The sequence below is a fragment of the Aptenodytes patagonicus genome, chromosome 2 (genome assembly GCF_965638725.1).
Source record: "Aptenodytes patagonicus chromosome 2, bAptPat1.pri.cur, whole genome shotgun sequence".
NCBI classification, from domain to species: domain Eukaryota; kingdom Metazoa; phylum Chordata; class Aves; order Sphenisciformes; family Spheniscidae; genus Aptenodytes; species Aptenodytes patagonicus.
In genome coordinates this window covers 14,431,084-14,457,149 of record NC_134950.1, presented here as the reverse complement: position 1 = coordinate 14,457,149, position 26,066 = coordinate 14,431,084, and the positions used below count along the sequence as shown (strand labels likewise).

The window sequence follows — 26,066 nt, the reverse complement described above, 5'->3', positions numbered from 1 at the left end:
ACTGCATACAAAAGTTGTTTTGCATGGAAGAAAAATAATATCGTATAACCGTGTGGCAAAGACTCACAAAATGGCGAACACATTAAGTCACAATCATAAGCAAGCTGCAATTATTTCGACTACTAACAAAAGGGATTTTAAAATGGTTTTTGATTAGAAAATGAGAAGTCTAGGAGATGAATCCCTTAGGCTGACGGTACTGGATAACAGAACCAAGAAATGCCATACTTTTGTGGTTTAAAAAAAAGAAGTCTTTTTTGGTTCTTAAACTTATTTGTGCTTGAAATAAAGTAAGTCTTCCCTGCTATTTGCTTTATAGTGTAAACTAGGCCTGCTAGACTTCCAAAGCTTTGCTACTAATGCATTTAACCTGCTCTTCAAATTTATGTAGCAACTATGAAACATTCTGGGGAGCAATGACAAATTAAACCTGACCTTGGGCAGAACAAATCTTATCAGCCAGAAGAATCACAGAATCATACAACAGCCCAGTTTGGAAGGAACCTCAAAAGATCATCTGGTCCAACCTTTCATGGGAAAGGGAGCCTAGATGAGATTATCTAGCACCCTGTTCAATCACATCTTGAAAACCTCCAGTGATGGGGACTCCACCACGTCCCTGGGGAGGTTGTTCCACTGAATGATTGTTCTCACTGTAAAAAATTTCTTTCTTATATCAAGATGAAACCTCTCCTGGTGCAACTTGTACCTATTGCCCCTTATCTTCTTCATGTGGCTACTTGTGAAGAGAGAGCCTCCGTCCTCTTTGTAGCTTCCCTTTAAGTACTGGAGTACTGTGATGAGGTCCTCTTGAGCCTTCTCTTCTCCAGGGTGAAAAGTCCTAACTCCTTCAGTCTTCCCTCACAGGACAGATTCTCCAGCCCTCTGATCATCTTCGTGGCCCTCCTTTGGACCCTCTCCAGTCTGCCCGCATCTTTCTTGAATTGTGGGGGCCAGAACTGGACACAGTGCTCCAGGTGTGACCTGACAGGCGCTGAGTAGAGTGGGATGATCACATCTCTATCTCTGCTAGTAATGCCCCTGCAGATGCAGCCCAGGATCCAATTTGCCTTCGTTGCTTCAGCAGCGCACTGCTGACTCATGGTCAGCTTGTTGTCCACCAGGACCCCCAGGTCCCTTTCAGCGATGCTGCTCCCCATCCACACAGATCCTAGTACTGGACTCTTTGGTTACGTTGTCCCAGGTGCAGGACCTTGCACTTGTCTTTGTTGAACTTCATACAGTTCTTGCCAGCCCACTCTTCCAGCCTGTCTGGGTCTCTCTGTAAGATGGCTCTCTCTTCTGACGTGTCCCACCTCACCACCCAGTTTAGTGTCACTAGCAAACTTGGTGAGGCTGCTTTCAATGCTGTTGTCCAGCTAATTTATGAAGATGTTCCCTGGGGGACCCCACTTGTGATAGGCTGCCAGGCTGAGTAAAAACCATTGATCGCCATCCTCTGAGTGCGGCCCATGACCTAACTTCCTACCCATCTCACAGACCACCCATCCTGTCTGTATCTTGTCAGTTTGTCTAGAAGGCGGCTGTGGGAAAAGAAAGACGTGTAGTTTTTCATACTTCTGGTAGACATAAAAACAAGTGATTGCTTTCTGAAGTAAAAATCCTCTTGAGATTTTTTCAAATTACAAGAGATGGTGTATCAGTTCTCAATTACAGCAGAGCATCTCCGAGACCCTAAACTTTAACATTCTTGAGATTAGATAATCATGGATATTTATTTAGAATGGTTTGTTGTTACCTCTTACAAATATGCAACTGCTTTGTTGTATACATATAACTACGAATAGTCATATAACTATCAGAAGCTAACTTTAAAAAGTTAATAAACTCTGTTCACTTCAAGCCAGTTTAGATCAACTGTTCAAGTCCTTATATGCTGTCTCAAGCACTTTACAGAGCTACTGTGTCTCAAAAAAATCCTTACTATTAACAGCAAAGAAAACAACTTATTCAGTTCCATGGAGAAATGGTTTCTTTTAAAAAAAGGCAGTGCTATTCCTACCCTGAGAGTTGATAGAAAAACATGGGAGTTCCACACTGCCCCAGAAAATACAGACTTTCCTTTTTATGGAAATTACAAGATCTGTCAGCTTCCTTTACAAGAACTGTTAAAAAGCCAGTTTTGGCACAAGCAACAGGCATTTGATAGCTGCTGGTTTACATCCAGTATGAACTGGAAACCAGGTAACCAGGAACAACGAGAATCAGACCTCTTGGCAATAGAAGGCCAATCATTTCTCCTTCCAAAGCCAGGTTTAGGGCTCTGGGAGACAAGCACTGCTAACTTCTATATGGGTAGCTGAAGAAGTCAGTTAGCACACTGAGCTTCTGGCTTTACCCCTCCACCAAAAACTTAGCAGTTTTACGGCATGAGCAGAAGCTAATGTGTTCAGTGCTGGAAGGTTGTATTTGAGAAATGATACTGATGACCAGTTAGACAGTAGGCTATGTTGTGAACTGTAGTGACTTTATAGCAGATAGATATTTGCATCTGCTACCTCTGCACCAGAGAAAAAGTCGTTGGCAAGGGGCAAGGCAGTTAGGTACAGTAATACTCTAATCCCTCATTTCCAGATCTCGCAGTGAGCTCAGTCAAAAATTACGTTCAGCTCAATCACTGATTTCTTCAAGCAATCTTTCTACTTTTTACATTCAAGTTTTACCTTCCTGTAGAGTATTTCGAGCAACTTACCCTATCTTGCTTATACAGCAACCCATTTGATCACCTGTTTTAAAGATGTACTATATTACTTTGCAATACAAACACTTTCTTATCCAAGTCAGTTATTGACTACAAACACCATCCATAAAAGGTCAAGAATTTAATGAGAAAACATTATTTCTATCAGTTTGTCTTTCCAAAGGGTGGGATGAATTAGTGAGGAGATTATTCTAAAGGAAGCAGGCTGATGAGTAAGCTTTCCATTCTCCAACAAATCTTTCCACTAACACTCTATGAAAGGAGGAACAAAGCGAGCAGCCTAACAGAGAGAGAGATGCAGAGCACCAGCAGAGTCCTGAATTCTAGCTGGATATCACTCACAGGGTCACCAAATGGTACATGTGCAGTGGGTTATGGATCCAGAATGCCTGGTGAATGACAAGACTGAGGACTGAGCCTGAGAGTAACGCTCAGTGCACAGCCTCCCTTGAAGTTACTAGTTTTTCTGTATGACAGTCTGGTTTCAGTCTGTAAGCGTACATCCAAATTCTGCCAGATGCATCCACTCAAAGACTCCAATTGCCTTAAAACTTCCCATTGCCTATCTAGTTTGAGAAGTCTTTGGACAGAATGAGAGCAGTAAGATAAAAGTAATAAAATCCTTACAAAAAAGAGAAAACAATTATTCATGCAAAAAATAAAGGAAACTCCATTACCCTGAAAATGAAAACATGAAATTTGAGGCAAAATAATTAGAAGGCTAGAATCACCAGTCTGCTCTTCAGCTCACCAGAGGAAGAACTGAAGGATTTGGCCACTTTGATAGGGATAACCCTTCAAACACAAGAACTGTCACAGATCTGCTGAACAGAGAAAGACTAACCCAAATAAATGAACAGGCCTATGTAGTACTAAATTCATTTTATAAAATTCAAATCATTAAAGCGGTAATTTCTAACTGCCTCTAGAAAATCTGTCAGGATTGAATTTCAACTCCAAATGGCATTTAAGAAAGGACCTGCAACAGTCAACTAAAATAAAGCCAGTATTAAAAGAATGGAAACATCTCACAAACATAGGCTGTCTATAAGGAATTTTAAAGCAGAATCAACCAATAACCATTAAAATAATCTAAGTTTCCAAAATTTATAACCACAAGATGCATGCAAAAAGAAAAATAAAGAGATTAGCAAGAAGGTAAAGCAAAACCAAGAACTTTGACTAGCAATTATGGCTGAACTCAACTGAATCAAAATCACTGAAAATGAAGTGTTAAAAGAAGTTACCAAAATCCCTTACCACTACTCATTGTGCTGTCTACTCATTATTCCAAAACCTAGGTATCTGATTCAATTTGCAAGACACTGAGAAACAATGCTCACCACATCTTCATAAAACCTGCATTCTCTAGGACAAAGCATTAATAGCAATCTCAGCTTCTTATCAATCTATCATCAAGCAAGCTCTTCTGGTGGACAGTATTTCAACCTAATATTAATGAGGTAAGTATTACACTTTTCTACTATATCAAAAGTATTACAAAGTGTCAAAATACTTTAAAAAACTACCTTTTGTGTAGTCAACAACAGCCTCCAATGCTGCTATTCGGACATCTACGAAGTGCCCATATTCTGCATATGACTTGAAGAGAGCAGGATCACTTGGGACATGACCATTCTTCTGAAGGACTCGAATAGCTTTTAAACAGCTAGATGTGGTCGAAAGAGAAAATTTACGTTAGGTTTCTGGAGTGCCAGCCAAGAAGAATAAAATTACTTTCTTCAAAATCAAGTACTGCGATTTTTTTAGAATTATATTATCCAAATTAACATGTTACAATTAATTTCATAGCATTAACACATAGCTCTCATTAACTCTGAATTAGGCAGAAACACAAAGAAAATTTCCCACCGTGTCAAATCCATTGTTTGGTTTCAGTAGAACTGTACTAACTTACAGAGGAAACACAGCTCAGATTATGTTGTGTACTCTACAGATATTGTTACAAGGCTACCTTTTGCAAAACTTTGATAAATGCTCTTCTTAAAGAGGCACAAGCATGTCAGCTTACACCTGCTATTAAAAGTCTACACTGATAGAAATTAATGTTGAAAAATAAAGCAATCAAGAAAACTTACACCATCAGCTTTAGGAAATTGGAAGGAATTTGACATTTAAGACACGCAAGCTAAAATCTCAAATACTAACTACAGAAGGGTACACAAAACCCAAAAAAGTATCATTAATGTGTCTGCTCTCTTCATGTGTACAACAATTATTAAACCACACCTGACTGTAATGGTATGCCTGTAACTGGGAAGAAGCTTCTCCATATTTAGGAAACGGGTAATCTCCTCAAGAATAAGTCGAACATCAGGATTTAAGTTATCCAATGTTCGAACTTCATTGTTCACACTGACTGCAGGAGTTACAGAGTTGGCTAGGGCATCAATCAGCTCAGCACGATAGTAGTTGTCTGAAAACTAGATAAAAACAGCATTTAAACACAAGCAAATATAACAATATATATACTTTAAAAGCTAAGAAATGTTGAAGTACTGTTACAGAACAAGATCTTAAAAAAAAAAATGTGAGAAACTGCATGAGAAAGGAAAACAGGAGTAAATTTGTTCTGAAAATGGATTTGAGAGTGATTGAGCAAGCAGACATACTATCAATCATTAATCTTCACTCTGTAATAAGAGCATATTAATAGTAATACAAGCACATTAATAGTAATACATTGATGGAAAAATCAGGCATCGAAAATTTTCCAGACATGGAAAATAAAAGCCATTATTTCTAAATATGAGCATCTAAAACTACCTGTTTCTATATTCAGTACCAACGTTACCAAGGTTAATGGGTGCTTAGCCAAATCAGACAGTTTATCGAGATAGCAACTTCACAAGCTTCTGAGGTGAACTAATGGGCTCACTGCTGCTTAGTGAGGAAAATCTTGCTTCTTCATTTGCTCCTTTTACCTGTGCTCACAGTTTCACCCTTTCCAGTGTGCTGGCTGTTGCATTTGTTGGTTGTGTTAATTTAGTGAGCAGCAAAAAGTATGAAGATAAAATTTAAAAAGCGGAAAAAAGTACCAGATTTGCATATTAGTTAATTTAATCTAAACAAACCCAGTATGTGTCAGACCCAGCAGAAGATGCCAAATACATGCGTAGAAGGGACATGTGGAAAAGTGAGGCGAGATCTCTCCTTTGGTGGTGGGGAGATGTTAGCACAACTCACCACATTCTGTGACTACTGGTGCTTGCATTCATGTCTCTAATTCTCTACCTCTCCGCCCTCTATCATCCTCTTATTTCAGTAATCTTGCAACAAGTGTCTTGTTACAGTATGTGTTTCTATACACAAGAAAGTGAGGCTTCAGATTTGTTCCACTTAACTTGGGATACTTAATTGGGAAGATTATGCTAGGCTCCTAGCAGTTGTAAACTTCCTCTGTAGCTAGGGAGATGGAATTTTGTATGATCTCAGGATCTTAAAGGTCCTCTAATCATCCTTCAGAGGTGGTCTGTGTGGGAAGGAACTTTATATGACAACACTTCCAACTCAGATGCTTCAATTTAGTGACAGAACAATATTAACCTGGGTTTCAGCTGTTATTTAACTAGATGAATCCAGTTCTGTGAGCTAGAGCTGACATTCAGAACCCAGAATCCCAGAGTCCTGTATGTCGTTAAAAAAAAGATTATTTCCTTTCCTTGCTCTTTCAAATACTCTTCTCAAGGTGAAAAAAACCCCAACAAACCAGTTTAACTTTGCATGTTACATGTTAGCCTCATACACATTTTCTCAAAACACATGGATCTTTTGAATGAAAACGAGTAAAGCAAGAAAAGTATGCATGCAAATGAAGACAGGCAGGTACTTAGTAAGTCATCAAGCACAGAGAGCTTTGAAACATCCAAGAAATGCTGCCATAGAAATGTCAGCTACAGAACACTCTGTAACATTTACTGTTTAGTTTAGTATATCACCTTTTCATCAACTCTCCTAGCCAGATATTTACATTAGTGGCATAAAACATCATGCAGTATATTAACTAAGACTTTTTTCAACAAAAAAGCGAGAGATTAAAATAAACACATTCTTTACCTTATTCTTCCTGTTATCGTTATACTTGATCAAGTCCAAAATAAACATTAAAACCTCCTTAGGACAGAGGTTGTGAACATCTCTCAGAAGGGCCATGGCAACAGGCATAGTCTGTGTAATAAAATTAATACTAACATCATTCTTACATTACTGAAATCATAGTTACACCCTGAAAAGAGCTACATCCTGAAAATGAGCAATTAACAATTTTACAATAGCAAATCTCTGAAAAGTTGTATTTAAATGCTTTTTGAAAGTCATACCATATGCTATATAATTTTCAGATCAAATAAACTATGTAATTATTGCTCAACAATTAGTCATAGTGCAGACATTTGAAAAAACTGTATATCCAAGAAAAGGCTCTAAAGACAAGGCATTATCAAAAAGATAACAAATGAAAAATAATGGAACACAGAAAACAGGACAATGATGATTGAACTAATTCTGAGACAGACACTGAATTTGGGTGTTTTCATATGAACATGATGTCTATGCTTCCACTACCATTGAGAGCTATAGATCCAATACAGTCAGTGAAGCCTAAAGAATTATTAGCCAGACAGGTATTAGCCTGATTAGGTATTTATTTTAGAATGAGCAGTTCTCTTAGGCTCCACTCACATAGATTTAGGAATCTCACTCTAGATCTATAAACTTGGGATATGGGACTAAAAGGGACAAAAGCGTAAGATTTAGTGGGAAAGAATGAACATGACAAAAAGAGCAAAAAAATACAAAAGAAGGTCCAAGAAAGAGACTGGTGGGGACAAGGATGAAGCAGTTTTGGACAGAGTAAAAAAAACAAAATTTGAGTTTTCTCCATAATCAGGAATATGAAACCTGTGAAATAAAAACTCAGTCATTCAACAATTATAAAGTGAACCTTGAGAGAAAACAATTGTCATCCATTTTGTTATCCACTGTACAACTAACAACTATAGATCCCAGTAAAAAAACCTGCTTTAACATCAAAATAAGCTGCAGCAATACATGATGTTGATAACTAATAGAAAGGAGAGGGCAAGAAGGATTATGCAGTGCCTTGAACTAAAAAGCCCACCAATTAAAGATAATATTTATGAGATTTTATTTGCAGTATATCATTGCCATGAATGAATAAAGACAGCTGCTTAATTCACCTAAAAGATAAAATGAGTAGCTTTGTTACTGTGCAATAAATTCTATTTGAGAATATTTACAAATAATTATTACATGTACTCCATTCTTCTGAAGAAACTGCTAATTTAACTTCAGCCACTCAGAAAAAAATTGCTAAAATTTTGTTAACTGATTTTTGACTAAGATGGAACAAACAGATGCCATATAAGAAAGAACTAGTTATTTTGGATTTTTATGAAGGGGTAAAGCAGGACTGTGCTATCCATGTTTCTGTAATTGTCAACCACAGGAACATTTTTGTATTTTGACATTTCTTTTAAAACATTCAGTGAAAAAAAAAATTTTTACCTTTTGCAGAAAGTAGCTTTGAAAGTTCATGAAGTTGTTGGTCTTCACAATGTTTGGACAAGTCTTACAACAAAACATTCGGGTAAAGAGTGACTTCATGGCCGGTGGTCCTGTCCATGTACTTACCATGGAATTTGCAATCTGCATAATTAGGGAGGAAGGAAAATTGTATTAACATCACCACTGCAAGTTTAGTTTGGCTGTAGAAAAATACACATTTCCCATAATCAAAAAGGGTAAGTGCCAAGAACGTACTGTCCTTCAAATAGGTACATATTTTCATCAATGTATTATCTTATTAGCTAAGTTTTCACTGCCAAAAAACCTGCTTTTGTGCCTTCCCAGCATCCTGGGTTTCATACATTTTCTGTATGGAGCAATGAAAGCCTGCAGACTAGAACACCTATGCCTATGCCTGATGATGGATTAAGCCTGACAGCAGACTGCGTATGTGTGTGCACGCGCAAACAAATGGGGCCAACGCACCCTACAGTGTAGCAGGAGTTTCCGTTGTTAGAGACCCACCACAAACTAAGGAAAAATCTGGTTTCACGCAGAAGAAAATGAATTTGATTATTTCCTTCTAAATTATTTAGCTTGTTTCAAAGGGTATTACATATGCAATAAGAGAAAGAAAAGCAAGAGGCTATCTGAAGATGGGTAGCAATCCTTTTCACCATTGCTCTTACATAAGATGGGTCCTTTGTTACGGAAAACGATCTTCCCAAAACGATCTTCCCACTAAGTCAGGCTTCAAAGGAAAGTCAGAGAGAGAAAATACTGCAGTCAGACTAGATGTTCCCTTTGCAATAACTGAAGTCTTCGAAGAAAAGATGCAGGTATAGCTTTTTCTTTAAGCTACATAACAACTCTTCCTGCAGAGGAAGCTTAATCCCAAAGACTGCTTAGTAAACATGATGATGAACTTAAAACAGCAAATGTGAAATTTATGTAGCAGTGCAAAATAAAACCCAACCCCTAAAATATTATCAAAGGTTACTATATTTACAAGATATTCACTATTCCATTAATATTGGGGTGTAAATTTTTTAATATTTTTAAACTTCTACTTATTTTAAGCATTTCATTTTGCAAAATCTATAGATGAACAGTATTTTCAAATTAAATCAATAGTAGTTAAATCATCATCTTTTCAGTATAACGTGTTCTGTGTTACATACAATTCTGTAATTTGAATTTCTCTTTAAATACTGACAGAATCCAAGTTTTCTATTTATTCTACTGATACACTATACACTCTGAATTAAATGCATTTGCACATTCCCCACACTGTAATGCAAGTAGCCTGTCTTGCATTATTTCTACTTAAAAAGACAGCAGGTACACTCTATTTCTGCACCCTTCAATTCAGTATAGCATAAAAAACCGGCCTAAGATGTAACTGTCATGCACAGCTATGAAACTCCTCAATGTTTGGGGCGGGGGCACAGTTTGTGGTGGTGGTGGTGTTGCTTTTTTAAACCTTATAGCGCATCATCAACGCTGCAATGGATCTGAACGGAAAAAAATCAGCCTGCATATTCCTGGGAATGAATACTGTGACATTGTTTTCTCCTTTCTCTGTAGGGTTATTTGTCATGAACTACTCAGCAAAGTGCACACGCACACACACACATCTATTAACTACTTTATCAATGAGGATTTAAAACGTTACCTGGATACTTTATGCCTGAGAGATTGAAGTGCTGTTTTACAATGAAATATACTGTACATTTAGAAAGTGTACTGAATTTACGTTTATAATTGCATTATGACCTATCATTTCTCTGTATCAACACGAATACACCAAGACTGTTTTACAATAGCAACCGCACTCCAGCTAGAAGTTGCAAATCAACAAAGAAGAATCCTCCCTCTAATAAACATGAGGGACTTGGCTTTTTTTCAATAAAGAATACAAATCCTGAATATTTACAAGCTGTGAAAATTAAAATGAGTTAATGACAACAGGAAGTGATTCTTACTAACACCCTGATGTTGGAACTAGTAATAGAATATATTACACTTTCCTCCTAGGTAACTTACATAAACATATTCACAACTCTGTCCTGCCATGCTCCTTCACCTTCATTCAATGTCACAGACATACTTTTTGTTTAGCTTTCTAATCTTTTTTCTGTAAGTCAACCACCTTATCTGTAGACTCAAGATTACAACTGAGCAAAACTGGTTATGATTATCTGTAGCCCAATTGACTGAGAATTCAAAGTAAAGACAGAAAAAACTATTGCATTTAAACATTGTAACAACTGCCTTTTTAATATTTACCTGTGGAATATACGCTTTTAAATATTCCAAGTGAATTCATTATGAAATGTGCATATTTTAAGTCAGATACTGGCAGTACCAATACTAGCACATACACTGGCAGTATTACATCAATGTTTCATAATATTAAAATACTTTGTCACAAACATTTCTTGGATTTTGATTTTAAAAATATGGCCAAAGGATTTATTTCTATACAGGTACTGAATTATTCTCAACAGGTACACGGCACAAAGCAAGCTATATGCCAATAATCTGAACTCTACAAATTGTCAATAAGTGTGCCTTTATGTCCATAAAAGTATGTCAATAACATGCCTTTTCAGAAATTCTTATTCTTCTGTGTTTCCACCCAGTTGTTTTATAGAGTTCTCTAATTTTCATTCTTAATGCTAATTTTGTGTCTAAACAAAAAAGATCTTCCCTTTTCAAGGCAATTATCTGGTTTTTTAATATTTAACTGCAGACCAACATGATGTTTATTTTGTGCCCCTATTCAACCTGAAACAATATTGAGCAGCAATCTGAATTCACATTAGACATACAGATGAATTTCAGCACTTCAGAGTTCTCAACAGACAGGCCAAGGAACTTCCCAGTAAAATAAAAAAATACATTTTGGCTCTGAAAAAGATTAAACAAAAGTCTTTTATTTCTGCCACTTAATGAAATCTGGAAAAATCCCTTGTGGTTTTCATGTCTGACATCTCAATTTTGACAATTATGAAAGCCTTCTGCAGTCTCCATTTACAGACTAAAATAATACAGCTTTCCTTTCAAATCAGTCATGTTAAAAATACTTGGCAACCACTTTTAAGAGGCTAAATATCAAGCCAGTTTAAGAACTGTGATGAGTTTTGACCCATTTTCAAACATTTACAATGTCTAGCGGATTTCTTCCCTTACTCCCATCCACACAACCTCACCTTTGCAAGGCAGAAGCAGGCCAGCATTCTCACTCGGTAGAAACATTGTTCTTGTTCTAGTATGTCAGTCAGTGCAAGCCGTGATGCTGGAGTAGGGAACTTTTCCAAAGCCAGAATGGCTTCTTCTTGTGCAACCACATCTCTCTCATATCGAAGCTGATACTGCCACATGAAATCAGACTGTTCAAATTCTACTTTCCTCAGTACCGACATATCAGGGTCTATTCTTATCCAGAGCAAAGGGGAATCAGCACTAAGACAGACATGAAAAACATTAATAGCTTACAACATTTCAAGACTGTAGAAATTCAAAAGATGTTCTAACTTGTTATGAGTTATTTTTAAAGTATTTAGAGTCAAAGAATCATAAAAGAATCTAACTTAGAAGGGACTTTTGAAAGTCACCTGGTTCAATCTCCTGCTTCTGGGATAGCAATTCTATAGTCTCCCAGGGCAATCTCTCCAAACCATTAATATGTCGAAGTGAATACAGTGTTTTAATATTTTTAACCTACAGACCTGAGTTCACGGTAAACTACTGTATAATCTCAATATATTTAATTCTACTTCCTCAAGACACCATAACTTTCATAGATAAGCAGCGCTTTATCACCTTCTATAGTTTAAGACTACCAAAAAAAAAAATCCAACAAAGAAAATCTGGTGGTGAATACCCAGGTTTTTTATATAGTATTTTTTATCAACAGATGTGAAAGTGCTTTACAAACACAACATGCTATGATGTTGAAAGCTGACAAGGGTAACCATGCAAATGCACAGAACTGCCAAGTCAAATGATGATAAAAGTGAAAGTATCAACAGACAGGATTAAAGTTTTAGTCCTACAGATAAAATTACTCAGTTCTATTCCACCCAAAGCAGCATTTTATACTTTAGTATTCACACAGCACCATGACTGCAGAAGTAATTTATGGGAGCAACAAGCACAAGCTACATAATAAAGTCTCTTACTCAGTTTTCCACATAAAATTGATAACAGCAAAATACAGACATGGAATTAGGAGAGAGTTTTGAATGATGAAAAGAGCATCATTATAAATATGATGCGTATTTCTATATACATTTGTAGAATATCTAGAATTACTGTCAAGATAGTAGCTAGAGAAGAAAGGATAGTGAAAAGAAGAGTGCATACACAGGATTTAGAAGAATAGAAAAGAAAAAACATTATCATATATGCTTGGAGCAGAGGAGTCCAAACTGGACAAAAGAATGACAGCATCACGGATTAGAAGGTCAGCAGATAAACCAAGCATAAGCGACTTGCATAAAATCATATACCAGTTCAAAGGTAGTTCTAAGATCATTATGGTCTCAGCTCAGTGTAATGCAATAGCTACCTGAACATAACCGATCAGAACTACTCACAAATATTTATGCTAATTGCTTTTAAATACAATTAAAAAACTATTTATTCATATGTCAACTATCATCTAGAAATGATAACAATTACTTGCTCGATGAAAACATCTCTTATAAAATTATTTCTCATCATATTTTAGATGAGGTTGAATTTACGAGCATCTCCAACACTTTTAAGGTGACAAGTAATCTATTCTTCTTCAAAGAGACACCATCAATTTTCAAGAGCAGATTATTTACTCCCCTCAGCCAGCACAAGGTACCAACACCTTCAGTATTTCTGAGAGCACCACTGGCTCCAACTCAAGGAGGGTAAAGCAAGTATTTACATTGAGCAAGAATTTGCTTCCAAAGAGCTAAACAGTTCCAACTGAAATTAATGCCAGTATGAATTTCAGTATGAAGCATTTCATCACTTATTTTCAATCTAAAAGGATTCTTTCAGAATTAACCACCGATTTCAGGAATTTCTCTATCTTGGTGCTGTTAAATGGTCTTCATCAATATCCAACAAAAATTGCTCTTACTTTGTTTCAAGTAAATTCTTGTTTACATTTTACCTATAAACTCAGGTGAGATCATTAGAAATGTGTAAGAAAGAACCAAGTAATTTATTCTATCACCTTATCATGCCTAAGATTTTTTTTTTTTAAACTGATTATAGTAGTTAACCCATACATTTTACACCTCACCAGCATTTTCCCAGCTAGAAAAGGAAAGTCTCAAAGAAGGCAAAGAAATGTGGTATAGTCTTGAAATCTTCCAGTCATATAATGAAGTACAACATTACTATCAAATCCTTCAAAATAGCATGCTTCAGACAAGGGGAACATGGCTCAGTCTCACACTGAGAAACTCCAACAAGCTAACTTACTCCATAGCAGAAAGGTCCATATCCACCTCTTCTCCATTCATCAGTGGAATCTTTTTCTTCTTATTTCTATTAAAAAAGAGAAAATAGAAAAAAATAGGTATTTAAAAAATTACCATACTAGCAAAGATATGTTTATAAATGGAGCTTAAGCCTGCAAAAGTACTCTGTATTTCACCACACTGAAAAATAATGCTCTCTCCAGCAAAAAATATTCACAAAGTCGAGCTGTGCATCAGTTTTGTTCAAATAATGATCACCAATATTTTACATTGGTTTAAACTTGACTCCCACCATTTTTACAATTACACATAAGTATACAACTTTGAGAAGTAGAGGTCAAAGTAGTTATTAAAATGCTTTAGGAAACTAAGAGAATCTATTCGGGAAGTATGTTACTTTTCTTGCTCATTAGGTTTAGTGAACAGCCCTGACACTCTTAACAGAAAAGGAAAACTATGCAAGTGCTTCATTCATACAGCGTCACTTGAGGTACTCCTCTGGCCTACGTTTGTCTTCCCTCTAATTTGTCTTTCCCATTCAAAGGCATTTTAAATAATTTGATTAATTAGAGTCTTCATTCAACTCGTTCGCTATAAATAAGCTCTTTATAAAACTTTTATAAAATTTAAGATCTTTACTTATAATTAAGATCTGCATATAAAATGTAAGGTTTCTTGCTGTCCATAAACAGTAGTAAATTCTATTTTCTCCCCTTATATCACAGGTAAATCTTATTATATAAACATAACATTAATATAAAAACAAAATTTAAAAAGCATATATTTATGATCAATGCACTATATGTTTTCATATATCCATACCAAAAATACTTTCAGTTTGTATTTTAATTCTTACCTTCTGCTTTTAGAATGGCAAGGTATATCATGTTTAAGACTGTTTTCTTCAATCTGCAATGTATGGTTGAATGATCCATCAAGTTCTTGCACTGTCACTTTAAGAGGACCCTTCAAGTTCACAAGATTTTGTTATTAACATTAAAATTATGCTTATTATTGTACACATCATACTTGTACATGTATGTAAAATATGGAAAATTGACATTACCACGTATTTCTGAGTCCCAGGAGACGTGTAGTCTTGTTTTATTTCCAATTCCAATACATTCCGTTTTCTATTAAATGCAAAGCTACCATAAAATTTTACCACTCCGCTCTGATCCCTAATAAGCAGTATAGGAATTCTAGTGCACAATGCAGTAGTCATAAACAAACATAATTCTCAATGTTTTCCACTCTTTACACTTGCTTTATGCTTCTTTATTCCTAGAATTTCCTATCCCAAGAAAATCAGGAAATGAAAACACTTGTGTTTGTTCATGAACTTTTTAAGATTTTTTTTTTCTTCTTTAAACAGTTCTTTAATGTACAATCATGTACCTTATGGAAAAAACCTGAAGTACAATGAAAATTACCTAGTAAGAAAAAAGTCATTACAAAAAACTATATTGGGCCCCACCACATCCACTGTCCTTGGCATGCTCTCAGAGAAAGTAATTGAGTAAGACTTCAGTAATTTCAGTATGATTTGCTTTACTATATATTTCAGATAAATAAAACTCAAGGGAAGATGTAGACATTAGCTTCTGTTTTGTACCCACGCTACATTTAAGTCAATTGTTTTATTGCAATTTTCAAAACTGGGTCATTGTGAGCACTTGTGTGTGTGTGTGTGTGTGTGTGTGTGTGTGAGTTCACATATATATGAGAGTATACAAGTAATGATCTCACCCTGCATTTTTATCCCAGGCAACGATTTCTTCAAGTCAGCTGTTCCTGTGAATAACTTCATCATTCATTATTTGTATGACAGCCATTACTACACTTTATTTCTAGTAAAACTAGAACACTAGAATGAAGTATTTTAGTCTAGTTCATGCTCCCAACAAGTCTCTGACAATATAAGACAAAAGCAGGGAAGGAAAACCTGTTCTTTCATGTCCTGACATTTAAAGGAGGAGCTGCCAGATTCAAAGAGACTTCTTAACGTACATGCATTATTAACTTTTCTCCCAAAATATGGTCATTTGGCTAGATACCTCAGACTGGTTCTGTTCATGGTGGCTGCCTTCATAAAGGTCTGTGACTTTGTCATCAGGTACAGCTTAAGGCATTTTTAGTGGTTTCTTCAGCACAAGGTTTAAACTCAACTTCACCACTGCACTCGTTAATAGCATCAGATAGTGCTAGTTAATAGTAATAAGATATCCCCCCAAACAGTACAAGGCTGCTATGGTCTTACAAGGTGGAAAATCTACTATCGCAGGTGCAACAGTGTTTGAAGCATGGTAGGGAGGTTGCAACCATAGGATTAAACACAAGTTACAGTCAACAGTATCAGCCTTAGGGCCAAATTCCAGAGAAGCTGAAAAATCTCCAAATCTAAGAGTTCCAATTCTTCCTTGCTTACAGAATAGACATAGTTAATATTCACCCAGCTCAGATAGTAATGCTGACATTTAGGTATAGCTGCAGTATGAATATATGTACATACAGAACCCCTATTTTCCTCAAGTGCTTGGCACAGCTAAGTATGGAAATTAGAATAATGTGTATTTTATACTTTATAAATACTTTTGATGCAGATAAAATACTAACTTCTCATATTACTCTATAAATATTAATTATACAGTGTTTTTTAGTTAGATATTGAGATGCATGTACATTATTAAGTCAGCTCAAATAAATAATGTCAAAATATAGATATCTACTTTTGTTTTCTGTTGTAACAGTAAGGTATGGTTTTGCTGCAGTCATGTATGATTTTAGCCTGAAGTCATGTTAATTAAAACTACCAATTAAAGCTGTTAAATGGAGCAAATTCGAATTTACCCTCATATCAATCCAAAATAAGAAATCTTATTTCTTGACTAATATCACTGAAATTTGAAGAAGCAACACACAGAGGTTTATTTCACCTGAAATTGTAATATTAACACAAGCTACCAAGCTATTAAATGTTAGTGTATTTTAAACTATCAACCTGCGCTTTAGGTTACTTACTTCATGGTGATTTACTGGAAATCACATCTTAAAATGCACCAGACTATAGCATTTTCCATGTCAGACTTCAGCATATTTCTATGGGCAGTGTCCTCTGGAATCCCTTTAGTATAATTTGGCCTTAAATTCCAGCAGAGCTCTTGTGCTTCTTTCAAAGTAAAACTTAAAATCATGAAATCCCTTCTAGTAAAGAACACCCAAAAAAGCTAGCATACTCTAAATGACTATGAAAGGAGTGTGAACCTGTGGCTCACATCTATTTCCAATTTAAAGAATAATGTACTTAACTGTTTTACAAAAAGATATTTCATACCTTTCTTCACATTCCTTTAATAGTGCCAATTAAAAAACAAATTCATTCGCCATATTAACAATCCAGACCAAGAATAAAAAGGATACACCCACTGCTTTATTAAAGGTTGGATGTCTTTGCCAGAGACATTTGAGATAGATTTCAAAAACCCAGATGTGGAAACCAACATCTGACTCCACATGTGTGACTGGAACTTCTGAGATGAAGCAGTGCTGGCCAGACTCAACAACTTGTTGAAAACCTAAAATGATAAAAAGTTATTACTTTCACTAAATATGAAAATATATAAAATAAGCTTTTCTGTTTAGTTGCAGCTGAATTGCAACTAAAGGCCAATAAAACCATTCTCTGATAACTGGCCTCAAAAGAAGTTTTTCAAAACAAAGACATCTCAGAAAATTATTTGCTTGTCTAGATCAGTAATTGTGATATGTAGACACAAACGTATTTTTACTTAAGGCAAACCATCCACAATGCTGAAAAAAGCTCTGAACCCCCAACTTCTTAACATGAGAAATGTTTAACAAAATTAAAGTAAAAAATGTTTAAACAAAATGAAACTAAAAATGTCGTCTTTGCTCATCACTGCTACAGGTACAACTTATAATGCAGCTTTTTAACAAACAGTTCAATTCAAAGTGCAATACAGACACACTTTTTGGCATCCATTTTCTAGTTCTAAGCACCTCTATACTTCAAACCCATGTAATTTGCGAGGTTAGTCATAGAATCGTTTAGGTTGGAAAAGACCTTTAAGATCATCGAGTCCAACTGTTAACCTAGCACTGCCAAGTCCACCACTAAACCATGTCCCTAAGCACCACATCTACATGTCTTTTAAATACCTCCAGGGATGGTGACTCAACCACTTCCCTGGGCAGCCTGTTCCAATGCTTAATAACCCTTTCGGTGAAGAAATTTTTCCTCATGTCCAATCTAAACCTCCCCTGCCGCAACTTGAGGCCATTTCCTCTCGTCCTATCGCTTGTTACTTGGGAGAAGAGACCAACACCCACCTCGCTACAACCTCCTTTCAGGGAGTTGTAGAGAGCGATGAGGTCTCCCCTCAGCCTCCTTTTCTCCAGGCTAAACAGTCCCAGTTCCCTCAGCCGCTCCTCAGAAGACTTGTTCTCCAGACCCCTCACCAGCCTCGTTGCCCTTCTCTGGACATGCTCCAGCACCTCGACGTCCTTCTTGTAGTGAGGGGCCCAAAACTGAACACAGTATTCGAGGTGCGGCCTCACCAGTGCCGAGTACAGGGGCACGATCACTTCCCTACTCCTGCTGGCCACACTAGTTCTGATACAGGCCAGGATGCCATTGGCCTTCTTGGCCACGTGGGCACACTGCCGGCTCATGTTCAGCCAGCTGTCAACCAGCACCCCCAGGTCCTGTTCCGCCAGGCAGCTTTCCAGCCACTCTTCCCCAAGCCTGTAGCACTGCATGGGGTTGTTGTGGCCGAAGTGCAGGACCCGGCACTTGGCCTTGTTGAACCTCATACAGTTGGCCTCGGCCCATTGATCCAGCCTGTCCAGGTCCCTCTGCAGAGCCTTCCTACCCTCGAGCAGATCAACGCTCCCACCCAACTTGTTGTTGTCTGCAAACTTACTGAGGGTGCACTCGATCCCCTCGTCCAGGTCATTGATAAAGATATGAAACAGAACTGGCCCCGATACTGAGCCCTGGGGAACACCGCTCGTGACCGGCCGCCAACTAGATTGAACTCCATTCACCACAACTCTTTGGGCCCAGCCATCCAGACAGCTTTTTACCCAGCGAAGAGTACGCCCATCCAAGTCGTGAGCAGCCAGCTTCTCTAGGAGAATGCTGTGGGAGACGGTGTCAAAGGCCTTACTGAAGTGTAGGTAGATGAGGTTTCCCTCATCCACTAAGCGGGTCACCTTGTCATAGAAGGAGATCAGGTTGGTCAAGCAGGACCTGCCTTTCATAAACCCATGCTGACTGGGCCTGATCACCTGGTTGTCCCGTACATGCCGCGTGATGGCACTCAAGATGATCTGCTTCATAACCTTCCCTGGCACCGAGGTCAGACTGACAGGCCTGTAGTTCCCCGGATCCTCCTTCCAGCCCTTCTTGTAGATGGGCGTCACGTTTGCTAACCTCCAGTCATCTGGGACCTCCCCGGTTAGCCAGGACTGCTGATAAATGATGGAAAGTGGCTTGGTGAGAACTTCTGCCAGCTCCCTCAGTACCCTTGGGTGGATCCCATCCAGCCCCATAGACTTGTGTGTGTCCAAGTGGTGTAGCAGGTCGCTAACCATTTCCCCTTGGGTGATGGGGTTTCATTTCACTCCCCGTCCCTGTCTTCCAGCTCAGGGGGCTGGGTACCCAGAGAACAATTGGTCTTATTATTAAAGACTGAGGTAAAGAAGGCATTAAGTTCCTCAGCCTTTTCCTCATTCTTTGGCACTGTGTTTTCCCACCACATCCAATACAGGATGGAGATTCTCCTCAGCCCTCCTTTTGTTGCTAATGTATTTATAGAAACATTTGTTAATTGTCTTTTACAGCAGTAGCCAGATTAAGTTCTAGTTGGGTTTGGCCCTTCTAATTTTCTCCTGGCATAACCTCACGACATCCTTGTAGTCCTCCTGAGTTGCCTGCCCCTTCTTCCAAAGGTCATAAACTCTCTTTTTTTCCCCGAGTTCCAGCCAAAGCTCTCTGTTCAGCCAGGCCAGTCTTCTTCCCCACCGGCTCATCTTTCGGCACATGGGAACGGCCTGCTCCTGCACCTTTAAGATTTCCTTCTTGAAGAATGTCCAGCCTTCCTGGACTCCTTTGCCCTTCAGGACTGCCTCCCAAGGGACTCTCTCAACCAGGCTCTAAAACAGGCCAAAGTCTGCCCTCCGGAAGCCCAAGGTAACAGTTCTGCTGACCCCCCTCCTTACTTCTCTGAGAATCGAAAACTTTATCATTGCCCAAGACAGCCTCCAACCATTACATCATCCACAAGTCCTTCTCTGTTCGCAAACAACAGGTCCAGTGGGGCACTCTCCCTAGTTGGCTCACTCACCAGCTGCGTCAGGACGTTATCTTCCACACACTCCAGGAACCTCCTAGACTGTTTCCTCTCTGCTGTATTGTACTTCCAGCAGACATCTGGTAAATTGAAGTCCCCCATAAGAACAAGGGCTAGCGATTGTGAGGCTTCTCCAGATGCTTATAGAATATTTTGTCTGCCTCTTCATCCTGTTTGGGTGGTCTGTAACAGACTCCCACCATGATATCTGCCTTGTTGGCCTTCCCCCTGATTCTTACCAGTAAACACATGACCCTTTCATCACCATTGTCAAGCTCTAGACAGTCAAAACACTCCCTAATGTTAGGGGTTACCCCACCACCTCTCCTTCCTTGCCTATCCCTTCTGAAGAGTTTATAGCCATCCATTGCAGCACTCCAGTTGTGCAAGTCATCCCACCATGTTTCTGTGAGGGCAACTATATCATAGTTTTCCTGCAGCACAATGGCTTCCAGCTCCTCCTGTTTGTTGCCCATGCTGTGTGCATTGGTGTAGATGCACTTCAGTTGGGCTATTGATCCTGACACCTTTTTTTGGGAAGAAACCCTAATTCCTATGTGACCATTCTCAGGCGCTTCTGTGGTTCTTTCAATGAGCCCTGCTAACTCCTGTGCAAAGATCCTTTTCCCCCTTTGAGACAGGCATACCCCATCTGTCACCAGCAGGCCTGGTGTCATGTAGACCGACCCATGATCAAAAAACCCAAAATTCTGATGGTTACACCAGGCTCGGAGCCAGGTATTGATTCTGCTGGCTCTTCCCGTTTCTTCCTTCATCATTCCCTGCAACTGGAAGGATAGAGGAGAACACTGCTTGTGCTCCTGATCCCTTAAGCAGTTGTCCCAAGGCCCTGAAGTCTCTCTTGATTGCCCTTGGACTTCCTGTTGCAACTTCATTGCTGCCTACCTGAAAAATCAATAATGGATAGTAATCTGAGGGCCGTACCAGGGTAGGAAGTTTTCTCTTCACATGTTTAACCCGGGCCCCAGGGTGGCAGCAGACTTCCCTAAGAAGTGGGTCCGGTCGGCATATTGGGCCTTCTGTTCCCCTCAGAATGGAGTCTCCTATGACAATGACCCATCTTTTTTTCTTTATGGAAGCAGTTTTGATGTAGGGCATAAGCCGACTTAATCTCGGCGACACCTCCAAGCTAGATGAACCATCATCCTCGTCATTGTTCGGTTCCACTTGCAGAGCCTCGTACCTATTATGCAAGGGCAACTGGGAAGGTGGGGTAGTCACAGAGGAGACGTGCCTGCTGCGCCAGGCAGGAACTTGGCAGGAACTTGTTGCCATTGCCCCCCATCCCTTAAGTCGTTGTGTTCAGCCAGGCAGAGAGAGGATAGGGAATCCTCCATATCATGCGTCCTGTCTGCCTGTTGGGCCTGTCTCAGGGAAGGTAGGGTTCAATTCCCGTAGTCTCTCTCTCTCTCACTCTCCCTGATACTCCTCAAGCTACTCAACTCCTCCTGGAGCTCTGCCACTAAGCAGAGGAGTTCCTCTACCTGGGTGCACCTCCCACAGGTGTGCTCACTGCTGCTGTCCGGTACTGGCATAAGAGCAGGGCACAGCCTGCAGCCTGACACCTGGGTGGCAGCATGTTCCCACCAGAGCTCTGTCTGGGAAGCTGCATTAGTCATGGTGGGTTCAGAGCTTAGAGAAACCATGGCTTTCTGCCGGGTGCATACCATTGCTCCCTGGTCAAGCTGGCAGAGCTTCAGCGTCCTTCCTGCGTGCCCTTCCACGTGAACTGCCGCGCCATGCCCTTGCTGACATGCCATGCCCTGTTGGCAGCTCTCCTGGTGCTAGTGCTCACCAGGGGCTTCTTTTATACATGTGGGGGGCTTGCCCGCCATTGCTCCTGGCCCCGCCCAGGTCCCATCAGCCGCTGTGGCACGAGCTGCAGGCTCCTATCAGGTCTCTTGGCTCCCCCAGGGGTTCCCCCGGTTTGGGAAACCCCCCTGATCATGCCAGCACTGGAGCTGCTCGCCTTGTCACTGCAAGCAGGTGTGGCCTTTATTTACCAAATTATAATGCAGAGGGTAAGGGGCCTGTTTTCAATTGATTCTTTCCACCTGAGCTTTTTCAAAGAACCAATTTCCTCAAAGTTACATATACATACACAAAATCCGTTAAAAGACTATCAGCTTTCTAAAATTATCTACAGTAAAACACATCACTGACTATATCTGCGTTTTAGAAATAAAACAGTCATTGAGTTCTCTGCTTTGCTATTCCTTTCTAAAAATGGCAAAGAATAATTAAAATTTATGTAATGAAAGCTTTAAAAAAGGTGCATCTGCTGTATTTTCAACCTGACAACTGCTTATAATAGCTCTAGCACAAGCACATACATGTTATCCTTCAAAAAACAAAACAAACAAACAAACAAAAAAACCATCCCAAAACCTGAAGTTGACAGGAAAAGGTATCGCTCAGTTTCTAACTGGGTGTTTATAGCACCCTATCTTTTTTAAAGCATGTCACAAAACATATTTATTAAAGAAGAAAAACTACAACTCTGTAGAAGTTTAGCACTTCAGAATAAAATGACCACCTTCTCTTCAACTGCTTCTTCTAATATAAATATCTATGCTCCCTCTAGCACTGAAAATTTTATACAGTGGAGAGGAGCAGAAGCTGGATTCTCATTACTTTCATTATTTATCATTTGATTAGATTAGCTCACAGCAACACCAGTCAGGGGAAGCAAAACAGGTCCTCAGTGTTAACAACCAATCACAATAACCCAAAGCAATGAAATAGCTTAACATTAAAGAGAATATGCAATATATAAAAAGTATTACAAGTTATGCATAAGAATAATAGCTAACCTTATCCTAACACAAATGACCTACATTTTATGTTTGTTCTATCCTGCTAAAACTGAAAATACAAATGGAATCCTATGATGACCTGTTTTGTTCTTTATTAAATGCCATTTAATGAATAGAAATGCAACTAAAGACAAAAAGTTGTCTACATTCCACATAATCATTTAAATACCTACCTGTAACATGAATTCCATGCTAATTCTGTTCTCAATCAGTCTCATAACAAGATGTGCTTTACACTGGAACATAGTGTAATATTCCCAGGAGAGCGTATGAGGGTGTTTGATAGAAAAATGTAAATGTGATGCAGGGCTGAAAAATAAAAATAAAAAAACCCCAGCTCTCTATTTTGCATTTTATGGAATGAAACTTAAAATATACCTTAGCAACCAAGATTATAGCTGCACCAACAATTATTTAGGATCTCTTCTACTGCTTTAAAGTTATATATTATGACATACTTAAAATGACCGCACACTTGTACAGAAAGGTGACATGGGTGTATGTACCTGGCATACAGCAAGTACTGTATAGAGAATAATGACAGGTAATACATGCTATGTATTACTGTAAAGACAGTGGTAGCAGTAGCAACCAGAGCAAGGAATCTGTGACTTGAGTCTGGAAATTAGTCATGAATTGACATTCCCCGCGCTCCACTTCCATTTCAAAGTGATTGTACATAGTGAATATTTTGTATTTAAATAAACAATTGTTGCAATTAAAGAAAAGTAAGAGTTTTAAAATTCACAGCAGGCTTTCATGTGATGAGCCAAAGGAATTGCTTGTTTTTATTTTAGTTAGCAACTTTATGTTTTCAATACTTTGGCAAACTGATGTCTTCTAAATCAGATAACATGCCAAGGAAGACTAGGCAGAGCATCACGTTACAGCTGCCACACTGTTTCCATAACTTGAACTATCTGTGGTGCTCCTTCACACATGCCCTTCACGTCTATAAGCAAAATATTTTAAATGGTTTAATTTCATTCCATATCAGAAGACAAACAAATGGTGAAACCCTGAAACTTTTAAAAACAGAACTGATTTCTGGATAGCCTTCATGGCTGTACAGCAATAAAACACCAAAAGATTTAATTTTGATGAGCTTTAAAATTAATTTTCTCCACCAAGTTTTACATTTCAGAACACAAACATTCTGACCTGTAGCCCAGTTTTAAAGTAGAAAAGTAGCTGTAGGACTGTAATTCTTGAGAAAAATAGGACCTTTTTGCCCCCTTTCAAATGTTTGAGAAGTGGAGATAATAAGAAGTCTGACTTTATTTTATTGATGAACTAAGTCTGTAGCAACTGTATTTTGTTGTGCTATGTTTTTTCTTTCAGTTCTTTTCACAGGACATTTGTGTTTTCCATGAATGAATAACAAACATCTTAAGAAACTGGACCCACACCATGTCAGGCCAACTTCTTAAGAAGTGGGAATCCAGACTTATTTTATGCCGGTTGGTGGAGAATCACAAATTGGCCATTGTGACATAGAAAATGCCAGCTACTTAAAATTTCTGGGCTCAAAATTCTTCCCTTGTGATTCTCACTTATAGATAATCTAACTAAACCATTTCCAGATGGACCAGGCACCTGATTTGTCCAAAGACTTTAGAAGGAAACACTGCAAGACAGAATGAAATAATTCATGAACTGTAACGATCAAAGAGAAGTGCTGTAAGCCTGATCTTTCATGCCAGCTACCTCAGGAAAAGACTGGTCTTCCAGAACCTTCAAAGACCTATTAAACAAACCATTTTAACTTTGACCAATCTTTCCATGCAGTTGAAAGACGTGTGCCAGCAAAAAGCGTTCTGCTGGGACAGGACCAGCACTTAGCTCCTTATCTGCAGCTCTTAAGATTCCAGGAGATGGCAAGAACCAAGGTAGCTGCAACACCTTAATATTTTTTTTCCATCCTTCTATTTACTGGGAGACTCCCTTGACTTTACTCGTGAATGTCTGTTTAAACATCTTAAGAAGATACAAAAAGAAAAGTATTTCTAAATTTAAGCAAGTACTACCCTTCTTAGGTATACTGAGTATATGAATAAGAAGGTACTTAGGTTTACTACTTGCTGTTTCTAGTTGATAGGCCATTGCTAAAGTTCTCCTTATCAAAATTGTCCTGTTATTTTGGATACTTCTCTATTCTGAGGTAGGGAAGCGTTAGCAACCATGAAAGAATTGAAATGCAAGGAGGAAACTGAGGTTGTGGCTCAAACATTATACAATAATTTGGTCTCAGTATAAAACTATTTATCCAGCTTCAAATTATACAGTTGACTGACTTTGGTAAAATTATTTTCTTGAAAATTACAACCAGGCCAGGACCCACAATCTTGACCTTCTTAAATTTACTGTTGATTGATTTTGGTATTGGTTACATTATTTAACTGCAAATCAAAACCGAGACAAGTTTGCATTTGACAGTTACGTTTTGTAGTTCATTCAATATTAAAACATTTCTTCCAATTATATTTTTCTTCAATCATTGTATTTCTAAAACTTTTACTAAATTGGTACCAAATTAGAATTAAAATTAGCAATATGGACCTAGAACCTTTGTCAAAGTGAAAATTGAACTAGGTCTTCCATGGAAATTTGTAATGCTCGTGCTCTCGAACACACTCCGGTCATTCAACATAAACCTGTCAATGTGCTTCTTCCATTCAAAATATATCTATAAAAACTTCTTGAGTTTTTTAACTTTTACAACAGGGTGGTACCAGCACATTCAAAGACTGAAGAGAACCAAAATCTGAGAGGGGAGAACAAAAAATGAAAAGGTAACACACACAGCTTTGTTTTGAAGCTTTCATACATACAGCAGTTAACCTGCAGTTTCCTTTCTTTCATTTTCCCAAGCTCTGGGAGTTTTTGGGGTTTTTTTAAAAAACTGCTCTGGAGAGCAGTGTTTGTGTTTCACCAGACATAAACAGGAAGAATCTGTGAGACCTGTGTTTTGCACAGAAATTAATTCATGTTTCTGAAAGAAGTGGGGTTTTTTTCCAACGATTTATTTCCATATTCTGCTGCTAATTTAGTTGAAAAATGAGATTGTTAATTAACCTAGTGGTTTTTTCATATTATTATTACTAATTGGGACTGC

General features: G+C 38.3%; 1 protein-coding gene across 2 annotated transcripts in view; it reads right to left on the bottom strand.

The window, feature by feature from the left end:
- Positions 1–26,066, bottom strand: part of TAF2 (TATA-box binding protein associated factor 2) — a 68,855-nt gene that overhangs the window by 21,775 nt on the left and 21,014 nt on the right. For both annotated transcript variants that reach the window (XM_076329181.1, XM_076329182.1), the window contains exons 11-20: positions 23,125–23,260; positions 17,161–17,315; positions 14,807–14,921; positions 14,597–14,706; positions 13,742–13,807; positions 11,485–11,737; positions 8,270–8,410; positions 6,800–6,910; positions 4,973–5,166; positions 4,252–4,391 (exon numbers count right to left, since the gene is read on the bottom strand). In XM_076329181.1, the coding sequence (XP_076185296.1) occupies positions 4,252–4,391; positions 4,973–5,166; positions 6,800–6,910; positions 8,270–8,410; positions 11,485–11,737; positions 13,742–13,807; positions 14,597–14,706; positions 14,807–14,921; positions 17,161–17,315; positions 23,125–23,260 (1,421 nt within the window). The remainder of the gene's footprint in view (positions 1–4,251; positions 4,392–4,972; positions 5,167–6,799; positions 6,911–8,269; positions 8,411–11,484; positions 11,738–13,741; positions 13,808–14,596; positions 14,707–14,806; positions 14,922–17,160; positions 17,316–23,124; positions 23,261–26,066) is intronic.